The 19,505-nt window shown below is 45.6% G+C and overlaps 1 protein-coding gene across 1 annotated transcript; it reads left to right on the forward strand.

Annotated features, from left to right (window-relative positions):
• Positions 1–5,051: 5,051 nt before the first annotated feature.
• LOC125522837 (26.2 kDa heat shock protein, mitochondrial-like) lies at positions 5,052–6,164 on the forward strand. Its single transcript, XM_048687875.2, has 2 exons — positions 5,052–5,358; positions 5,460–6,164. The coding sequence occupies exons 1-2, from the start codon at positions 5,145–5,147 to the stop codon at positions 5,876–5,878; spliced, it is 633 nt and encodes a 210-aa protein (XP_048543832.2). The 5' UTR covers positions 5,052–5,144; the 3' UTR covers positions 5,879–6,164.
• Positions 6,165–19,505: the final 13,341 nt, after the last annotated feature.

Consider the following 19,505-nt stretch of genomic DNA (forward strand, 5'->3'; position numbering starts at 1 on the left):
AAAGAGTGCCCAAGAGTTTCTACTGGAGAGTAAAGACGAAAACGTGTGCCAACCCCTATGCATAAGTTCATGAGGTCACGGAACTCGCAAGTTGATCACCAAAACATACATCAAGTGGATCACGTGATATCCCATTGTCACCACAGATAAGCACATGCAAGACATACATCAAGTGTTCTCAAATCCTTAAAGACTCAATCCGATAAGATAACTTGAAAGGGAAAACTCAATCCATCACAAGGGAGTAGAGGGGGAGAAACATGATAAGATCCAACTATAATAGCAAAGCTTGCGATACATCAAGATCGTGCCAAATCAAGAACAGTAGAGAGAGAGAGAGAGAGATCAAACACAGATCTACTGGTACATACCCTCAGCCCCGAGGGTGAGCTACTCCCTCCTTGTCATGGAGAACGCCGGGATTATGAAGATGGCCACCGGAGAGGGATTCCCCCCTCCAGCAGGGTGCCGGAACGAGTCTAGATTGGTTTTCGGTGGCTACAGAGGCTTGCGGCGGCGGAACTCCGATTTAGGTTATTTTCTGGAGGTTTGGGATTATATAAGAGGTGTTGGAGTCGGGAACAAGTCAGGGGGTCCCCGAGGTGGCCACGAGGTAGGGGGCGCGCCCAGGGGGTAGGGCGCGCCCCCACCCTCATGGTAGCCTCGGGACTCTTCTGGCCCATCTCCGATACTCTGTGGGCTTCTTCTGGTCCAAAAATGATCTCCGTGAAATTTCAGGTCAATTGGACTTCGTTTGGTTTTCCTTTTCTGAAAAACTCAAAAACAAGGAAAAAACAGAAACTGGCATTGGGCTCTAGGTTAATAGGTTAGTCCCAAAATCATATAAAATAGCATATAAAACATCCTAGATGGATAATATAATAGCATGGAACAATAAAAATTATAGATACGTTGGAGACGTATCACAGAGATCCGATGAATTGTGGATTTATGATCAAGTTTATATATGAACAATATTTGGTTCTTCTCTGAATTCTTATATGCATGATTTGATATCTTTGCAAGTCTCTTCGAATTATCGGTTTAGTTTGGCCTACTAGATTGATCTTTCTTACAATGGGAGAAGTGCTTAGATTTGGGTTCACTCTTGTGGTGTCCTTTCCCAGTGACAGTAGGGGCAGCAAGGTACGTATTGTATTATTGCCATCGAGGATAAAAATATGGGGTTTATATCATATTGCTTGAGTTTATCCCTCTACATCATGTCATCTTGCCTAAAGCATTACTATGTTCTTATGAACTTAATACTCTACATGCATGATGGATAGCGGTCAATGTGTGGAGTAATAGTAGTAGATGCAGAATCGTTTCGGTCTACTTAATACGGACGTGATGCCTATATTTCATAGTCATGCCTAGCTATTCTCATAACTATGTGCTTTTCTATCAATTGCTCGGCAGTAATTTGTTCGCCCACCGTAATACTTGCTAGAAGCCACTAGTGAAACCTATGGCCCCGGGTCTATTTTATATCATATAAGTTTCCGATCTACAATTCTTGTTTACTATTTATTTTATTTTGCAATCTTTACTTAACAAAAATACCAAAAATATTTATCTTATTATCTTTATTAGATCTCACTTTCGTAAGTGACCGTGAAGGGATTGACAACCCCTTTATCATGTTGGTTGCGGGGTTCTTGATTATTTGTGAAGGTACTAGGCGACTTGCGTGTAGTCTCCTACTGGATTGATACCTTGGTTCTCAAAAACTGAGGAAAATACTTATGCTACTTTGCTGCATCACCCTTTCCTCTTCAAGGGAAAACCAACACATGCTCAAGAGGTAGCAATCACCCAGTTACGAAGTGACGTTTGATAGCACATAAGGCATTCATCTGGTATCCGGGAGTGGCATGATCTCATGGTCTAAGGAACTGATACTTGACATGAAGAAAGGTATAACAAATAAACTAAGCGATACGATCTGTTGCTGAGCTTATGGTTGGGTCTTGTCCATTACATCATTCTCCTAATGATGTGATCCAGTTATCAAATGACAACTCATGTCTATGGTTAGGAAACCTTAACCATCTAGTAGAGGCTTACTAGGGACACGTTGTAGTTTATGTATTCACACATGTATTTAAGTTTCCAGATTAATACAATTATAGCATGAATAATAAACATTTATCATGAACGGGAAATATGATTATAACCAATTTATTATTGTCTCTAGGGCATATTTCCAACATAAACCACCACAGTGAGCCGAAGCCCACAATCCAAGTCCAATCCATCTCTTGTGAGTGATGGAGGATATATGTCTCACTCCGGCCTGCCAGTGAAGATCGCCATTTCCGCGTGGGAGGGATCTTGGGCACAACTGTGGAGGACAGCCGGAGAACCGCTAGCCACCTTGGCTAACACTGGCCAACGGATCTCCCCCTCAGGAACTAGGCTCCTAAATCTCTTGCGTTGGGATGAATCATGGCCGACTATACCGCAACGGATGCACAAAAGGTGCATTCCAACTCGTTATGCCCCTCCCGAAAGCACTTGAAGCAGAGGCCAAAAAGCTGCGGTGTAACTTCCGGCGCTCTAGGGAGGAAGCAGAAGAATGTCTCCCCACCGAGCCAGCCTCCTGCTAGTGCCGCAACGCTCGACGATAGTGCCACATGGCCCTCTGTGATGGCCCAACCTTTAACCAACCCTCCTCCTGTGCCACCGCCTGAGCCGGATCCGTGGACCTAGGTGGCCCAACACCTTCTAAGGATGAGCGAGAGGAGCCAGGTGACTTTGGGAGGCCTAGACCCGAGACCATTGGCTGGTGACGCGGAAAGGCTGTAGAGACTGACACAGGGTTGGTCGAACCAGGAGCCATGGGAGCCAGGGGGGTCGAAGGTAGACATACTTGGTGTTTTCTTAGAAAAGGTATCGTAATATCTGATGTCAAAAGGGAAGGCAGCCACTAGCGAACATTTCGTTCGCTGGGACGGGACGACCAAGCAAACTTTTTTAGGTAGGTATATACGAGTGTTTCCATGCGACCCCCAAGCTGCTCCAGATAATTATGGTGCAGAAAAAAGGACTATGCCAACTAGTTGATATTTCCAGAAAAATTGCCATCAACCAAAATGTAAATATTTTCTTATACAAAAAAAGGCATAGACAACATAATTTAAAAAATGCAAACAAAAAAATGCCATGGTGGCGTACCAAAAAATAGTTATATGGCAAAAAGGACATAGTAAAATAACATAAAACCGTGCTCCAAATTGCAGACAAAAGAAGATTATGCATGGAAAATTTGCATATTAATTAAAAGAAAGACATACACGGAACTTTCCATGTTTTATATTTTTATTTTCAAAAACACATAGAGATCACACACAAGAAGTTGGCACAATCCAACAAAAAAATACAATTGACATGCTCTCAATAATAAAATTTCCATGCTCTAAAATAATAAAAGGATATCATCTTAGTAATAAAATAGGCATTTGCGAAAATAGAAAAACAAATTCCAAAATTGCAATGAAAATAATTGATAAAAATCATCAAAGCTTGCTATGTTAGCATAACAAAATAAAAGACTAAAATTGCTATGTTTGGAGGTGAAAAATGTTAGGAATTTTTCATGGGACCTTGAGAATTTGTCATCGAAGGTAGACATATCTAGTGTTTTCTTTAAAAAAAAGGTATCACAATATCTGGCGGATGTCAAAACAGAAGGCGCCCACAAGCGAACAATTCGTTCGCTTCGATGGGGACGATCAAGAAAACCTTTTTAGGTAGCTATATACGATTGTTTCCATGCGACCCCCAAGCTGGCCGAGATAATTATGGTGTGAAAATGGGCTATGCCAAATAGTTGATATTTTCAGAAAAATTGCCATCAATCCAATTTGAAATGTTTTCTTATACAGAAAAAGGCATAGACGAAATAATTTACAAACTGCAAACAAAAAAATGCCATGACAGCGTACCAAAAAAATAGTTTCATGGGAAAAGGGCATAGTAAATAAAAACACAAGAACAAAAAACAGTGGTCCAAATTGCAAAAAAAGAATATTATGCATGGCAAATTTGCATATTAATTAAAAGAAAGACATACACGGAACTTTCCATGCTTTATGTTTTCATTTTAAAAAACACATAGAAATCACACACAGGAAGTTGGCACGATCCAAAAAATAAATACTATTGCCATGCTCTCAATAATAAAATTTCCATGCTCTGAAATAATAAAAAAATGCCATCCTCTTACTAATAAAATTGGCATGTGCGAAAGTAGAAAAACAAATTCCAAAATTTCCATGAAAATAATTGATAAAAACTCAAAGCTTGCCATGGGACCATGAGAATTTTTTTCTAAAACTTTCCATGTGTACAAAACAAACTTGACATGTGAAACATTACAAAAAATAGATTAAAAATTGCCATGTGGCAAGTTTTTTTTTATAAATCAGCCATATTTAAAAGAAAATTGCCATGTACCAAAAGCAAAAATATGCAAAGTAAAAATGAAAATAAAAGGAGGAGTTGGGATTCAATTACGGGTCTCCGATGGGCGGCTCTATTTAGTTAGGGTAGCGTTCGCGCAACTTTTATGTCCTGCTTATGAGTTTCGAATCTGATGTGGCAAGGCTTCTTATGGTAAGATCCGTGCATATGATCTGGTGGCAGGGGCGTTCGCTGGAACTTGCTACAAATATGACGTTCCCCAATATTATTTTCAAAAAAGAGAGGGTAACATTGGATTATGTGGGTTATTATACAAAGGTGGACACGGTTTTATAGTTTCGTATGGTTATTTAGGAGCCTTGTATAAGCTGAACATGCAGAGTTTATAGCAAACCAAACAGTGTTATTAGGTTGACAGTGGAGCTGTCTGTTGCTTCCATGCGAGTCCACCAAACGGTAGGAATTCAGCACATCAAAAGTTAGCACGAATCGTAAAGCCCCAACCGATCATTCTGGAGGACTCGAGACCCCGACCGATCTCTCCGGAACCTTCTAAACCCAGTTCACCATCCCCTCGCCCAAGAAAGCTTTCCCGCTCCTCCTTTACAAAACCCCCCTCCCTCCATTTCCCACCCCCGTCTCGCCCACCACAAGAATCCAAAATCATCACAGCAGAGCGAGAGAGAGAGAAGAGAGAGAAAGAGGAGAGAGAGACCATGGCCTCCGCCATCGTTTGCAAGGGCGAGGGTGCCGCGCCGGCCAGCCTCCTCAAGTCCGGTGCTCCCGTGGCCTTCTACCCGCTCCGCTCCCCCGCCGTCACCGCCGCCCGCCGCCCGTACAACACCCAGGCCAAGGAGGTCAGCCGCTACGACGACGACGACGACGACTACAGCGCCCGCGACCTCGTCACCCCCAGCTTCTTCTCGCAGGGTATGCTTCCGTTCCTTTGCGTTCACCTGTGGCGCGCCCTTTCTTTGCGTTCACCTCAGCCTTCTGATCTGCTTTTGGTTTCCTTGGTGCTGATTCTGCAGACGTGATCGGCTCGCTCGGCGCGCCGACCAGCATGGCCCGTCTGCTGTCTCTGATGAAGGCCGGCCTCTCCTCCACTGCTGGTGCTGGGACGTCGCGGCTCGGACGCTGGGTGGCCAAGGAGGACGACGACGCGGTGTACCTCAAGGTGCCGATGCCGGGGCTGACCAAGGATCACGTGGAGGTGCGCGCGGACAAGAACATCCTGGTGATCAAGGGCGAGGGCGAGAAGCAGCCCTGGGACGGCGACGGCGACGACTCCGAGGTGCCGAAGTACAACCGCCGCATCGAGGTGCCCGCTGCTGACGCGTACAAGATGGACAAGATCAAGGCCGAGATGAAGAATGGCGTGCTCTGGGTCACCCTGCTCAAGGTCAAGGAGGAGGAGCGCACGGACGTCTTCCACGTCAAGGTCGAGTAGTCCTTGTGGATGTGGTAGTGCTCATGGAAGACGCCTTGTTGATGTGGTCATGTTTGGTGTCTTGTTGATGTGTTCATGGAGGATGGCCGGCGAGAAGAGTGTGAGAGACGCCTTGTTGATGTGTTCATGTTTGGTGTCTTTCTTCCTTGTTTTGCTTCGTTGATCGTCTTGCATCGAGTAGGTGAAGTTGGCTGCGAACTCTGTTAGTTTCCTCAAGTTTGGCATATGATGAACTGATTTGGTGGTGAAATTGGTCAATTCTGTTAGTTTCCTCAAGTTTGGCATATGATGAACTGATTTGGTGGTGAAATTGGCCATGAAGCCTTGTTGATCTCCTTAAGTTTGGCGTGCTGGACTAAATTAGTGGTGAAATTGATCATGAACGGTGTTGATTGTATCAAGTTTGATCTCGCCTGTCTATCTTTTCTCGTTCTTGATCTGTATTGCTTTAAGCTTTCTGAAAAAGCTGGGCATTCATGCCTACTCTCTGAAACTTTGACTGATCTCCTCGAGTTTGACGTCATGGAGTTGGTGAACGGGCAGTTACGGGTCGATGATTTATCCTCTGTTTTACTTTGTCAGAAGAGTAACTGTTCGTGTTTGTGCTTGTAGCGTTTTTGTGTGCACAGTAACGGAATTTCAGTATGCACGACGAAATTGGTCAACAACTCTGTTGATTTCCTCAGTTCGACGTGATGAACTGAATTAGTGGTGAATGGGCAGTTACTCATTCTTGTTGCTTGCTGTTTCAGTCTGTAGGTATAGTATTCTTGCGAGCAGCCATATGAGATGGCCGTTTGTTTATCTCATGCTTTGTGATCTTCTTGGTGACAAACACAATCGGAATAGATTGTTTGTCTCATGCTTTGTGATTTTAAAATAGAATTGCAGTATGCACAACGAAAAGCAATTGGTTTTATCTTTGGCTTTCGGCGCTGCATCTTTTCCCCTTTTCTATTAGATTGAAGTCCAGCAGCGGGTTTTACTGTACATGATTTACCAGATGATCGCTGAGAGAGGGCGTGACAGGAACTGGAAAAATATACAATTATGCTTACGCTAGATCTCCCATGGAGGCATGGCGATTCCAGAGGCGATGAACCTGGAGGAGGTTGAACGCCCATTCGGGGTCGCATCGGCCAGTTCCATCGAGCGAACCCAAGCAACTGGGGTGATGTTCGGGCATCAAGTAGCCGCTGCAAACTCTTGCTAGGTCTTGGACAGCCGACGGTGGAGCCGCAATCACATGAAGAAGCGACATTTGGGGAGAGGGGTCTTCCCAACAAACCGCAATGGCGAGGGTGCCAAATCCATGAACTGTCGTCTATAGGCCGAGGAGGTAGTGAAGTTCCACAAGCTGGGCCCAGTAGCGAAGCTAGCTCACTGGGCCAGGGTGGCCTACAGTGAGAATTGCTCATTTTTTCTTTAGTTTTTCAACCTTGCAACCCAGGTTGGGCCGTGGCCCACCCGGCCATCCCTACCTCTGCCACTGGCTGGACCTCCAGCGGAAGATGCCGCCATGATCCAGGCGAAGAATGAAGGAGATCGCTCTGAAGTGCAGGTCAATGAAGTCCTGCAGAAGGGTGGAGGGGGCCGGCCTTAGCGGTGACGAATCAAGGCATCGTCCTGGATGGTATCCCAAAGTGTGCAGTTCTTCCAACAAGATATGGTGAATAGCTTTGGCCAGAGACGGCGGGGCGACTCGGTCCCGTTCCACGTGTCTTGAAAAATCGATGTGCTTTCCTCATCCATTGTCGATCTTGGTCACAGAAGCAAAAATGTCTTGGTCTTGGAGGAGCGGGGCAACTCCATGCCACGACAGGGTAAGTTGACTGTCGTCTAAGTTGTAGCCTAGCTGAAATGATTCAGACTTGCACGCCGTGCCCATACTGAAGCCTGTGCGTGCATATATGTTGTTTTTTATTTTAAGATGAGAGAAGAAATGACAATGGGTTTTAGGTCGAGCTCATTGCAATGCTTTATACAGAAAAAGACCTTTCATAAAGACTGTAACCCTTTGATCATTGCATATCTCTATTAGATTTGACTGTAGAAGATTAATTGTGAAGTGATATGCAACACCATTCACATAGGGAGAGTCTCCTTTTCCTGCATATTTGAATGCTTGTACGGCTTCCCAATGATCAGGGAAACATAGAACACTTTTTTTGTATGGATGATTGGCTATGATTGCTTTAGGAGGTTGCCTGGCTATCAGAGAGCGAGACTGAACAATGAATGGATAGTGCCACATGGCACATAGTCTTGTGCGGAGCTGGGCATCACCCATGAACACATCTTTCAAAAAATTATTGCTGGCATTCATTGTACAATGCATATGCGGAAAATCAATTGATACTGAGTGTTTCAGTAATGCAAGTAGTTCAAAGGAAACATTAATATTGATTAGGAGAGTGGCCTTATTTACGATCTAGACGTGTATAAAACTTGATCTAAAAGCTGATAGTTTCATTCTATATGCCTTTTTCCTGTCACAACATGGCAAATATTAGAATAAACAACAGAAATAATCATTTTAAATAGGAAAAAGGTTAAATTTGGTGTACAAAGCTTAGATACGCGGGAGAGGACTACGTTAAGTTGAAAATAATTAATTGTAGCATTCATGAACTGAGAAATGGTGCCTAGGGATGTTGAGCTACATAGAAATTGCCATGAACCAGGGGCGGAGTCAGGATTTAGACATCAGGGGGGGCGAGAAAGATACTATATTCAAGAGAGCCAATACATGAATTTCGTTTTAGAAGTAGCATTGATACGAAAGCATTGGCAACTAATATTTGACAGTACAAAATTCTACATCTCTATTAGTTTCAATTTAACTCTATGAGTACATCAGGTGGATTTTTATTTTGGGTGGCATGAATATTGGAGCTGGAAGCCTTCCTCTTAAAAATAAATCTACTCTCGTTATATTCTTCTTCTTCATACTTCAACCATTGAAACATTGAAATAGAGAGTGGAATTTGAACTCTAAATTGTAACCTTACTGCATCTAATAGGTAGATTAACCTATTTTTATATGTAGTTGGACTAGTTCACCGTATGTGTCTGATCTGAAAAAACTACTGGGAGTTTGTTGTATATTACGATAATACCAGTAATGTACCTTAAGTTATGCCAAAATCGAATGATGAAGGAGCCGTGATTCAATCGCTGGATTAGAAGCACAGAATTAATGCGTAGGGCTCCAGCAGCGACGAAAGGAGCAGCGAGATCCGAGAGGCGACGGCGCATGGGCGGACAAAGCCACGAATAAAACTAGGAACGAAACTGACTACTCGATCGACGGCTGTACGTACGCCTATTTTCCCCATGCGTAGGTAACTAGCGATTGAGTATTGGGTCGTTTGGGCGAGATGATGGGGGTGTCTGACACTGCTCGCACCCCCCCCCCCCTGTAACACCCCGGATGTAACCTACCTTATTTGTACTCCAACTCTTGCCGTTTCCGGCACTAAGTTATGTAATTTCCTCGTTGTCGGGTTTTTGTCTTCGTGTGTTTTGTCTTTGTCATGCATCTCATATCATGTCATCATGTGCATTGCATTTGCATACGTGTTCGTCTCATGCATCCGAGCATTTTCCCCGTTGTCCGTTTTGCATTCCAGCGCTCCTATGTCCTCCGGTGTCCCTTTCCACCTCTTTTCATGTGTGGGTGTTAAACGTTTCCGTATTGGACCGAGACTTGCCATGCGGCCTTGATTTACTACTGGTAGACCGCCTGTCAAGTTTCGTACCATTTGGACTTCGTTTGATACTCCAACGGTTAACTGAGTGACCGAAAAGGCCTCGTGTGTGTTGCCGCCCAACACCCCTCCAAAGTGGCCCAAAACCCACCAAAACCTCTTCTATCATCAAGATCGTTCGATCACGATCGCGTGGCCGCAAACCGCACCTCATTTGGAGTTCTCTAGCTCCCTCTACCCCTATATAAAGGCGACACCCCGAAATTTTTGGGCAAACCCTAGATCCCTCCCTCTCCTCGCGCGCCGGACACAAACCTCGCCGACGGACCTGTCTGGCTAGTCGCCGCCGTCGCCACCGCGCCAATCAGGCGACGCCACGTGGCGCGCCGCCACCCGCAGCCACGCCGGCCCGCTCGGCCCGCCGCGAGCCCCCGAGCCCGTTCGGCGCGCCCGTGCCGCCCCGTCTCCTCTCCCGCGTCGGCACGCCTCCACCGGGCACCGCCGCCCGCCATCGCCGCTGTCCTGCTGCGCCCTCGCCGGCCACCTTCGCCTCGTGCCAGCAGCCCACACCTCGCCGCCCGACGACGCCGGCGACGCTGCCGCCTCGATCCTCGTCGGCGACCGCGCCTGGAGCCGACCCCGCGACGCCGCGCCTTCCTCTCCATCCTCGCCGGCGCCTGGAACCGCGAGATCCGGCGACTTCGGCGTTGAACCTCGGATTGCGTGCACCGGCCGATCCAGATATGAGGGTTGACCTAATTTTGACCTAATCCCCGTAATTTTTGCACATTTTCATCGCATCATAACTTCACCACCGTGGCTCCGATTCGTGCGTGTAGCATATCAAAATGTTCGCCTCGACGAGTACATCATTTCATCTCATTGCATCATTTTCATTTGAGCTCATCTTGATGCCCGAGATGCTGTTGGAAGAGGGCTATGTGATGATAGTTTCAGATCTGTTTCAGCAAATGTCCTTTTGTCATTTTTGCCATGATTAATGTGTGCATGACATGATCCTGAGCTCTACATGTGTTTTGTAGAATGCCATGTTATCTTTACAGGGGTGTATGTCATGTATTTTTGGGATCATTGTGGTGACTAGCACAAGCATGGAAAGTAGCTTACTCAATGATGCTGATTTCAGGGACTTAGAATTTCACTAAGTCCTTGCCCTGTCCTTATTTTTATGCCATATGTTCATGTTGTTTTCCTAGTGATCCATGCCTCTTTTGAGCATGATCAGTAAGGATGTTTTGTAGATAATGTTGTGCTCTATCCATCCATGTCTTTGTTTGCAATTATGGACCACCCTACCTTGAGTCAATCGAGCTCTACTTTTGCTATAAAATGTTCCTGGCAGATTGTTAACATGTTCTGCAATTTTGCCAAGCTTGTTGTTGTTGATCCGTGCATCATATGTTGTTGTTCTTGCCATGTTTAGCTTCTATGCCATGTCTATTTGCTGGGTGTATGCTTAGTTTGTCATGAAATGCCTCGTAGTGAGTGAATCGAGCTCGTAAACATGCCTACTTGTTAACTGTTTTGTCATGCTCCAGTTTATCACTAGGACTGAATCTGTTTATATTTTTGCTATGTTCACATGCTTGCAATTGTATTTTCTGATCCCTTTTGGCTCATGGTCACTAAAGGACTTTTGTTATATGCTTTGAGTAGCTTCATGCCATGCCTTGCTTTGCCATGATATGTTCCTGTAGCATGTAGTTATCGTGCTCTAAACATTGCTTCCTGAGGATAAATTCCTGACATGCTGTTATTTTCACTAAGTCTGAAACCTGTTATTTTTTGCACTTTTGCCATGCTTGTTTGAACCTGTTAATGAGTGAATTAGCCGTAGCTCAGTGTTCATCTTTTGTCAAGCATCATGAGTGGATCCCTACCATGTATTATGTTGCTATGTTTGGGTGATGTAGCATATTTATCTTGATGCATTTAGATGGCTACTTGCTGTTTATCGCAGACCGGTGCCATATTTGTTTTGCTTGCCATTTCCAAACCGTGCATCCGATTCCGGTGATCTTTATATCGATTTCAACCGAAATTAACTCCTCTTTCCAGTGACACTCTTGGATTTCCAAGTTGAGGCCAGGTTCAATCATTCCTTTCCAAATCATGCCTATGCATCACATATCGCATCCCGCATATCATACCATGTTTGCATCATGTTGCTTGAGCATTGCATGTGGTTGATTGTGTTCCTTTTGCTTGTTGTTCTTGCTTGGGTAGACCCGGGAGATGAGTACGTGAATGAGGAGCCCGTTGAGTTCGCTTACGAGGATCAAGGCAGCTCTGAGAACTTTGCAGGCAAGATGACCATACCCTCGAAATCACTTCTATCTTTGCTTGCTAGATGCTCGCTCTTTTGCTATGCCTATGCTACGATACCTACCACTTGCTTATCATGCCTCCCATATTGCCATGTCAAACCTCTACCCACCATGTCCTAGCAAACCGTTGTTTGGCTATGTTACCGCTTTGCTCAGCCCCTCTTATAGCGTTGCTAGTTGTAGGTGAAGATTGGAGATCGTTCCTTGTTGGAACATGTTTATTGTTGGGATATCATAATATTATCTTATTTATCTTAATGCACCTATATACTTGGTAAACGGTGGAAGGCTCGGCCTTATGCCTGGTGTTTTGTTCCATTCTTGCCGCCCTAGTTTCCGTCATATCGGTGTTATGTTCCCGGATTTTGCGTTCCTTACACGGTTGGGTTATAATGGGAACCCCTTGACAGTTCGCCTTGAATAAAACTCCTCCAGCAATGCCCAACCTTGGTTTTACCATTCGCCACCTAGCCTTTTTTCCCTTGGGTTTCCGGAGCCCGAGGGTCATCTTTATTAAACCCCCCTGGGCTAGTGCTCCTCTGAGTGTTGGTCCGACCGAGTAGACTGCGGGGCCATCTCGGGGCAACTTGAGGGTTGGTTTTACTCGTAGGATGTCTCATCTGAGTGTGCCCTGAGAACGAGATATGTGCAGCTCCTATCGGGATTTGTCGGCACATTCGGGCGGTGTTGCTGGACTTGTTTTACCATTGTCGAGGATGTCTTGTAACTGGGATGCCGAGTCTGATCGGATTGTCTTGGGAGAAGGAATATCCTTCGTTGACCGTGAGAGCTTGTGATGGGCTAAGTTGGGACTCCCCTGCAGGGATTTGAACTTTCGAAAGCCGTGCCCGCGGTTATGGGAAGATGGGAATTTGTTAATGTCCGGTTGTAGATAACCTGAAACTTAACTTAATTAAAATGCACCAACCGCGTGTGTAACCGTGATGGTCTCTTCTCGGCGGAGTCCGGGAAGTGAACACGGTGTTGGAGTAATGCTTGACGTAGGTCGTTCTAGGGTCACTTCTTGATCATAGTTGTTCGACCATGCCTTTGCCTTCTCTTCTCGCTCTCTTTTGCGTATGTTAGCCACCATATATGCTAGTCGCTTGCTGCAGCTCCACATCATACCTTTACCTTACCTATAAGCTTAAATAGTCTTGATCACGAGGGAGTGAGATTGCTGAGTCCCCGTGACTCACAGATTACTTCCAAACCAGATGCAGGGACCGATGATACCGCTCCAGATGATATGACCGAGCTCAAGTGGGAGTTTGATGAAGACTCTCGTCGTTACTACGTGTCTTTCCTAGATGATCAGTAGTGGTGCCCAGTTGGGGCGATCGGGGACTTTGTCGCATTTGGGGGTTGATCTTTATTTTGGTTCCGTAGTCGGACCATGAGTGTATTGGATGAATGTAATGACTCATTTATGTATTTGTGTGACGTGGCGAGTGTAAGCCAACTATGTATCCTTTCCCCTTTATTTATTTACATGGGATGTTGTGAAGATTACCTCACTTGCGACATTGCTTTCAATGCGGTTATGCCTCTAAGTCGTGCTTCGACACGTGGGAGATATAGCCGCATCGAGGGCGTTACAAGTTGGTAATCAGAGCCTTCCCCGACCTTAGGAGCCCCCTGCTTGATCGAATCGCTGGCGTTGTTGATTCTAGAAAAATGTTTTGAGTCATTTAGGAATTATATATCAGAGAGTTAGGAATTCTTTTTACTCCTCAGGCCCTTCGTCGCTCTGCTGAGGCATCCTGATGTAGAGTTTTGACTCTTCTCTTCTCAAATTTCACTAATTTTTTTTATGATCACGCGGGTATCTTGGAATTGTTCCGATGGTTTTGTGACGAGAACATTGTTCTTGGTGCCTCCTGACATTTAGGGGTTGGGACAGTGTCCCTGGGAGTTGAGCTCCGAGGTGTTGTCGTCACAATTTTATCGTTGAGATTCTGGAATGCCTGTGTTTCACCGACATCGAAAATCTCTTTTATGCAGTTGTTGGTTAGATAACCTCGACGCCACGCAGTACTGGGGCGGGAGTTCGGGAGTATTGCCATAACTTGTATAACGGATGCTTTTCGAAGGTTGAGGTCAATGATTTCCGAAGGTTTCTTGGTTATGTGTTGAAGGATGGATACAGCTAGATGTAGGATTTGCTAGCTTTGGGTGAGATATTATGCTTCCCCTGTATCCCCAACACCTGATTGCATAACCGGAAAGGTTCGGGAGTTTCATAGGTGGGAATTCTTGTAGCTCTAGTTCTTCTTCCGTGGATATTTGGTTTGGGATTGGGTAATCCTCACCAAGTATTTGTTCTTGTCCGTACCTTGTTGTTTTATTCTTCTACCACTATCTAAGTGGCTTCTCAATTTATGGAAATGTGACCATTTCAATTGGAATTCATTCGTTCATTTTGTTTGGATGTGAAGACTTTATGTTGCAATTTCAATCCGTTTGATTCAGCTTGAATATTTGTCTGTCAAAATGCTAACGGATGTCACCCTCTTCAGGATGGCTCCTGCTAAGGGTCAGAATCAGAATCAGGATCCGCCACCACCACCTCCACCTCCGGAGGCATGGCAAGCTGTGATGGCCGCTACCAATGCAAACACGCAGCTGATCATGCAAATTCTGCAAGAGCGCAACCAAGGCCATGGCAACAATCAGAATCAGTTTGCTACACTCAACCAGTTCCTCGCTAACCAGTCTAAGACCTTCAGCAACTGTGTCGAGGCCTCAGACGCTGATGATTGGCTCATGGATATATGCAAGCATTTCGAGTGCAGTAACGTCAGGCCTGAGGACTTTGTCAAGTTTGCCTCCTTCCAACTCAAAGACCAAGCTGCAGAATGGTTTCAGCAGTACAAAGATTCCATAGGAGGCCGTGCGATTACGTGGGATGAATTCCGTCAAGACTTCAAAGCTCATCACATTCCTCAGAGTGTTGTTGAAAGCAAGCATGAGGAATTCGGCAACCTGAAGCAAGGCAACTTGTCTGTTTACCAGTATAACATCATGTTCCAGAAGCTCGCTCATTTCGCCAAGTAGGACGTCCCTGACGAGAAGAGCATGATTTATCAGTTCAGGGGTGGCCTCAGAGAATAGCTTCAACTTGCTCTCGTGCTTTTCGAGCCTCAGAAGTACGATGAGTTTTACAACATGGCACTGAAACAAGAGGCTGCTCAACTCAAGTGTGATGCTTCCAAGAAGCGAGTCAGAGATGCGACTCCTTCTTCCTCAACTCAAGTGGCTAAGCAGCAAAAGTATTGGCTGCCTCCTCCTCCTCCGTTCCGTCAGGCTTATCAGCAGAAGAGCAAAGGTGGCAATGGATCTTCCCACCCACCCAACCCTGGCTTTTAGAAAAAGACTTCATATCAAGCTCCAAGATCAAGTGCTCCGTATCACCGTCCGCTCTCGGAGGTCACGTGCAACAAGTGCCAACAGAAGGGTCACTATGCCAACAAATGCTCCAATCAGAGGCGTCTTCCTCCTCCTCCTGTTAGATCTGCTAGCAATGCAGTGGTCAAGAATAACCCCAAGCACGCCAAGGTCAACTTGTTGAACGCAGCTCAGGCAGAGGACTCGCCAGATGTGATTATGGGTAACCTTCATGTTAACGATGTTCCTGCAAAAGTTCTTTTTGACACTGGTGCATCGCTTTCTTTTATTTCAAGACCATTTGTTGTCAAGCATGAATTTGTGACTGAAAGGATTCCTTTCCCGTTGAAGATCGTGTCCCCGGGCAAGAAAATGACATCTAACAATTGCGTCCCGGATGTTACTATCACGTTGGGCGACTATAAGTTTCTATCCTCTCAAGTGGTCCTTGGTAACTCGGATATTGATCTTATTCTTGGAATGGATTGTCTTTCTAAGCACAAGGCTTAGCTTGATTGCGCTGCCAGGCAGATTCAATGGACTCATTCTTCTGAGGATGTAATTGTCTTTGCCGCAAGGGATGATACCATTCGACTGTTTTCTCTCAATGAGAAGGGTGAGCTGGATGCCATCTCTCAAATTCCGGTCGTTTGCGAATATCAAGACGTCTTTACAGGAGAGCTTCCAGGAATGCCTCCGCACCGGCCAGTTGAATTCGTCATCGATCTTGAGCCTGGCATAGAACCTGTTTGCAAACGTCCTTACAAGCTTGGACCTGAAGAGTTGAAGGAGCTGAAGAAGCAACTTGATATTCAAGAGCGAATGGGTCTCATCCGACCTAGCTCTTCTCCATGGGGTTGTGCTGTCCTTTTTGTGAAGAAGAAGGATGGAATGGACCGACTCTGTGTCGACTACCGTCCATTGAACAAGAAGACCATAAAGAACAACTACCCACTTACCAACATCAATGAGCTGTTTGAACAACTCAAAGGTGCTCAAGTATTCTCCAAGCTTGATCTCCGTATGGGCTATCATCAGATACGCATTCGTGAGCAAGATATCCCTAAGACAACATTCAGAACAAGCTATGGTTCATATGAATACACTGTCATGTCTTTCGGCCTCGTCAACGCTCCTCCAACATTCTCTCGCATGATGAATTTCATCTTCAACGCCTACACAAATGACTTCGTCTTGGTCTACCTCGATGACATTTTGGTTTTTTCCAAGAACAAGGAACATCATGCCAAGCACTTGCGTTTGGTGCTGGATAAGCTCAGAGAACATCAGTTCTATGCCAAGTTTTCAAAGTGCGAGTTTTGGCTCAATGAGGTTCTCTACCTTGGACAAATCATCTCTGCCAAGGGCATAGCGGTTAATCCTGAGAAGGTGTCTGCAATTGTGAATTGGGAACCACCTCAGAATGTGAAGCAACTCCGCAGCTTCCTTGGTCTCGCAAGCTATTGTCAAAGGTTTGTTGAGAACTTTTCAAAGATCGCGAAGCCTCTTTCCAACCTTCTCCAGAAGCACGTCAAGTACGTTTGGTCTCCTGAATGTGACATCGCTTTCAACACCCTGAAAGAGAAGTTAATCACTGCTCCAGTTCTAACTCCTCCTAATGAATCCAAACCGTTTGAGGTCTTCTGTGATGCTTCCCTTCAAGGTCTTGGTGCAGTGTTGATGCAAGAGAAGAAAGTTGTGGCCTATACCTCTCGCCAGTTGAAGCCCAATGAAAAGAACTACCCCACTCATGACCTCGAGTTGGTGGCAGTTGTGCATGCTCTTTTAACTTGGAGACATCTCTTATTGGGAAGAAAAGTGGACATCTTCACTGATCATAAGAGTCTCAAGTACATCTTCACTCAGCCTAATCTCAACCTCAGGCAGATTCGTTGGGTCGAAATGATTCAAGAGTATAATCCGAGTATCGAATATACTCCAGGCAAGGCCAATGTAATTGCTGACGCATTGAGCAGGAAGGCTTACTGCAACAGTTTGATTATCAAGCCTTACCAACCCGAGCTTTGTGAAGCTTTCCGCAAACTCAATCTGCAAGTTGTTCCTCAAGGTTTCCTCGCCAACCTCCAAGTCTCTCCTACCTTGGAAGACTAGATTTGCGAGGCTCAACTTCTTGATGCTATGGTGAAGAAGGTGAAGATTGGGATTGCCAAGAGTCAACCCAAGTACAAGTGCTATCGTCTTGATGACAAGGATACTCTATTCTTCGAGGATCGCATTGTTGTGCCTAAAGGTGACCTTCGTAAAGTCATTATGAGCGAGGCTCACAATTCACTCCTCTCTATCCACCCTGGAAGTACAAAGATGTACCAGGACCTCAAGCAGTCGTACTGGTGGACTTGAATGAAGCGCGAGATTGCTCAGTTCGTCAATGAATGTGATGTATGTAGAAGAGTTAAAGCAGAACACCAACGGGCAGCTGGTCTCCTCCAACCTCTTGCCATTCTAGAATGGAAGTTTGACCATATTGAGATGGACTTCGTGAATGGATTTCCAAAGTCCAAGCGTGGCAATGATGCTATCTTCATTGTCATCGACAAACTCACTAAAGTGGCTCATTTCCTTCCTTGCAAAGAGTCTATCATAGCAGCTCAATTGGCAGAGCTATATACCTCCCGGATTGTCTCTCTACATGGCATTCCGCAGTTGATATCTTCAGATCGTGGCAGCATCTTCACCTCCAAGTTTTGGGATTCTTTTCAGAAGGCCATGGGCACCAACATCCGTTTCAGCATAGCTTTTCATCCTCAAAGTAGTGGCCAAGTCGAGCAAGCTAATCAGATTCTTGAAGATATGCTCAGGGCTTGCGTCATGTCTTTCGGTATGAAGTGGGAAGATTGTCTTCCATATGCCGAGTTCTCCTACAACAACAGCTTCCAAGCGAGTTCGGGCAAGGCCCCATTTGAAATTCTCTATGGAAGGAAGTGCCATACTCCTCTTCACTGGTCAGAGACTGGTGAACGCCAACTTCTTGGTAATGACTTGATAACAGAGAGCAGAAGAGATGTGCAAAGTCATTCGTGATAATCTCAAAGCCGCACAATCGCGCCAGAAGAGTTACTATGATAGCAAGCATCGTGACTTGGCTTTCGAGATCAGAGACCATGTTTACCTCCGCGTCTCTCCAATGAAAGGTACTCGTCGCTTCGGTATCAAAGGGAAGCTTTCCCCTAGATACGTGGGTCTTTTCAAGATCGTCAGCAAGAGAGGCGATCTCGTCTATCAACTTGAGCTTCCCTCCAACTTTGCAAACGTGCATGACGTGTTTCACGTGTCTCAACTCCGCAAGTGCTTCAAGACCCCTGACCGCACCGTCAACTTTGAAGACATTGATCTCAGAGAAGACCTGTCTTATCGTGAGCACCCTGTTGCTATCCTTGAAGAAACTGAGCGCAAGACTCCAAACAAGTCTATCAAATTCCTCAAAGTCAAGTGGTCACATCATTCCGACCGTGAAGCCACCTGGGAATGCGATGATCACCTCCGTTCTGAGTACCCGGAGTTTTTCCAGTCCTAGATCTCGGGACGAGATCCTTTCGTAGTGGTGGAGTGTTGTAACACCCCGGACGTAACCTACCTTATTTGTACTCCAACTCTTGCCATTTCCGGCACTAAGTTATGTTATTTCCTCGTTGTCGGGTTTTTGTCTCCATGTGTTTTTTCGTTGTCATGCATCTCATATCATGTCATCATGTGCATTGCATTTGCATACGTGTTCGTCTCATGCATCCGATCATTTTCCCTGTTGTCCGTTTTGCATTCCGGCGCTCCTATGTCCTCCGGTGTCCCTTTCTACCTCTTTTCATGTGTGGGTGTTAAACATTCCCGGATTGGACCAAGACTTGCCATGCGGCCTTGGTTTACTACCGGCAGACCGCCTGTCAAGTTTCGTACCATTTGGACTTCGTTTGATACTCCAACGATTAACTGAGGGACCGAAAAGGCCTCGTGTGTGTTGCAGCTCAACACCCCTCCAAAGTAGCCCAAAACCCATCTAAACCTCTTCTATCATCTAGATCGTTCGATCATGATCGCATGGCCGCAAACCACACCTCATTTGGAGTTCTCTAGCTCCCTCTACCCCTATATAAAGGCCACTCCCCGAAATTTTCGGGCAAACCCTAGATCCCTCCCTCTCCTCGCGCGCCAGACACAAACCTCGCC

This window comes from Triticum urartu, chromosome 7A (assembly GCF_056163025.1).
Source record: "Triticum urartu cultivar PI428250 chromosome 7A, HENAU_Tu73, whole genome shotgun sequence".
In the NCBI taxonomy this organism is placed as follows: domain Eukaryota; kingdom Viridiplantae; phylum Streptophyta; class Magnoliopsida; order Poales; family Poaceae; genus Triticum; species Triticum urartu.

What these genes read in the sequence shown, in the direction of transcription:
- LOC125522837 (XM_048687875.2), top strand. Translation starts at nt 5,145, where the DNA reads ATGGCCTCCGCCATCGTTTGCAAGGGCGAGGGTGCCGCGCCGGCCAGC. An exon ending in CCCCAGCTTCTTCTCGCAGG is followed by an intron (nt 5,359 to 5,459) that starts GTATGCTTCCGT and finishes CTGATTCTGCAG; the next exon opens with ACGTGATCGGCTCGCTCGGC.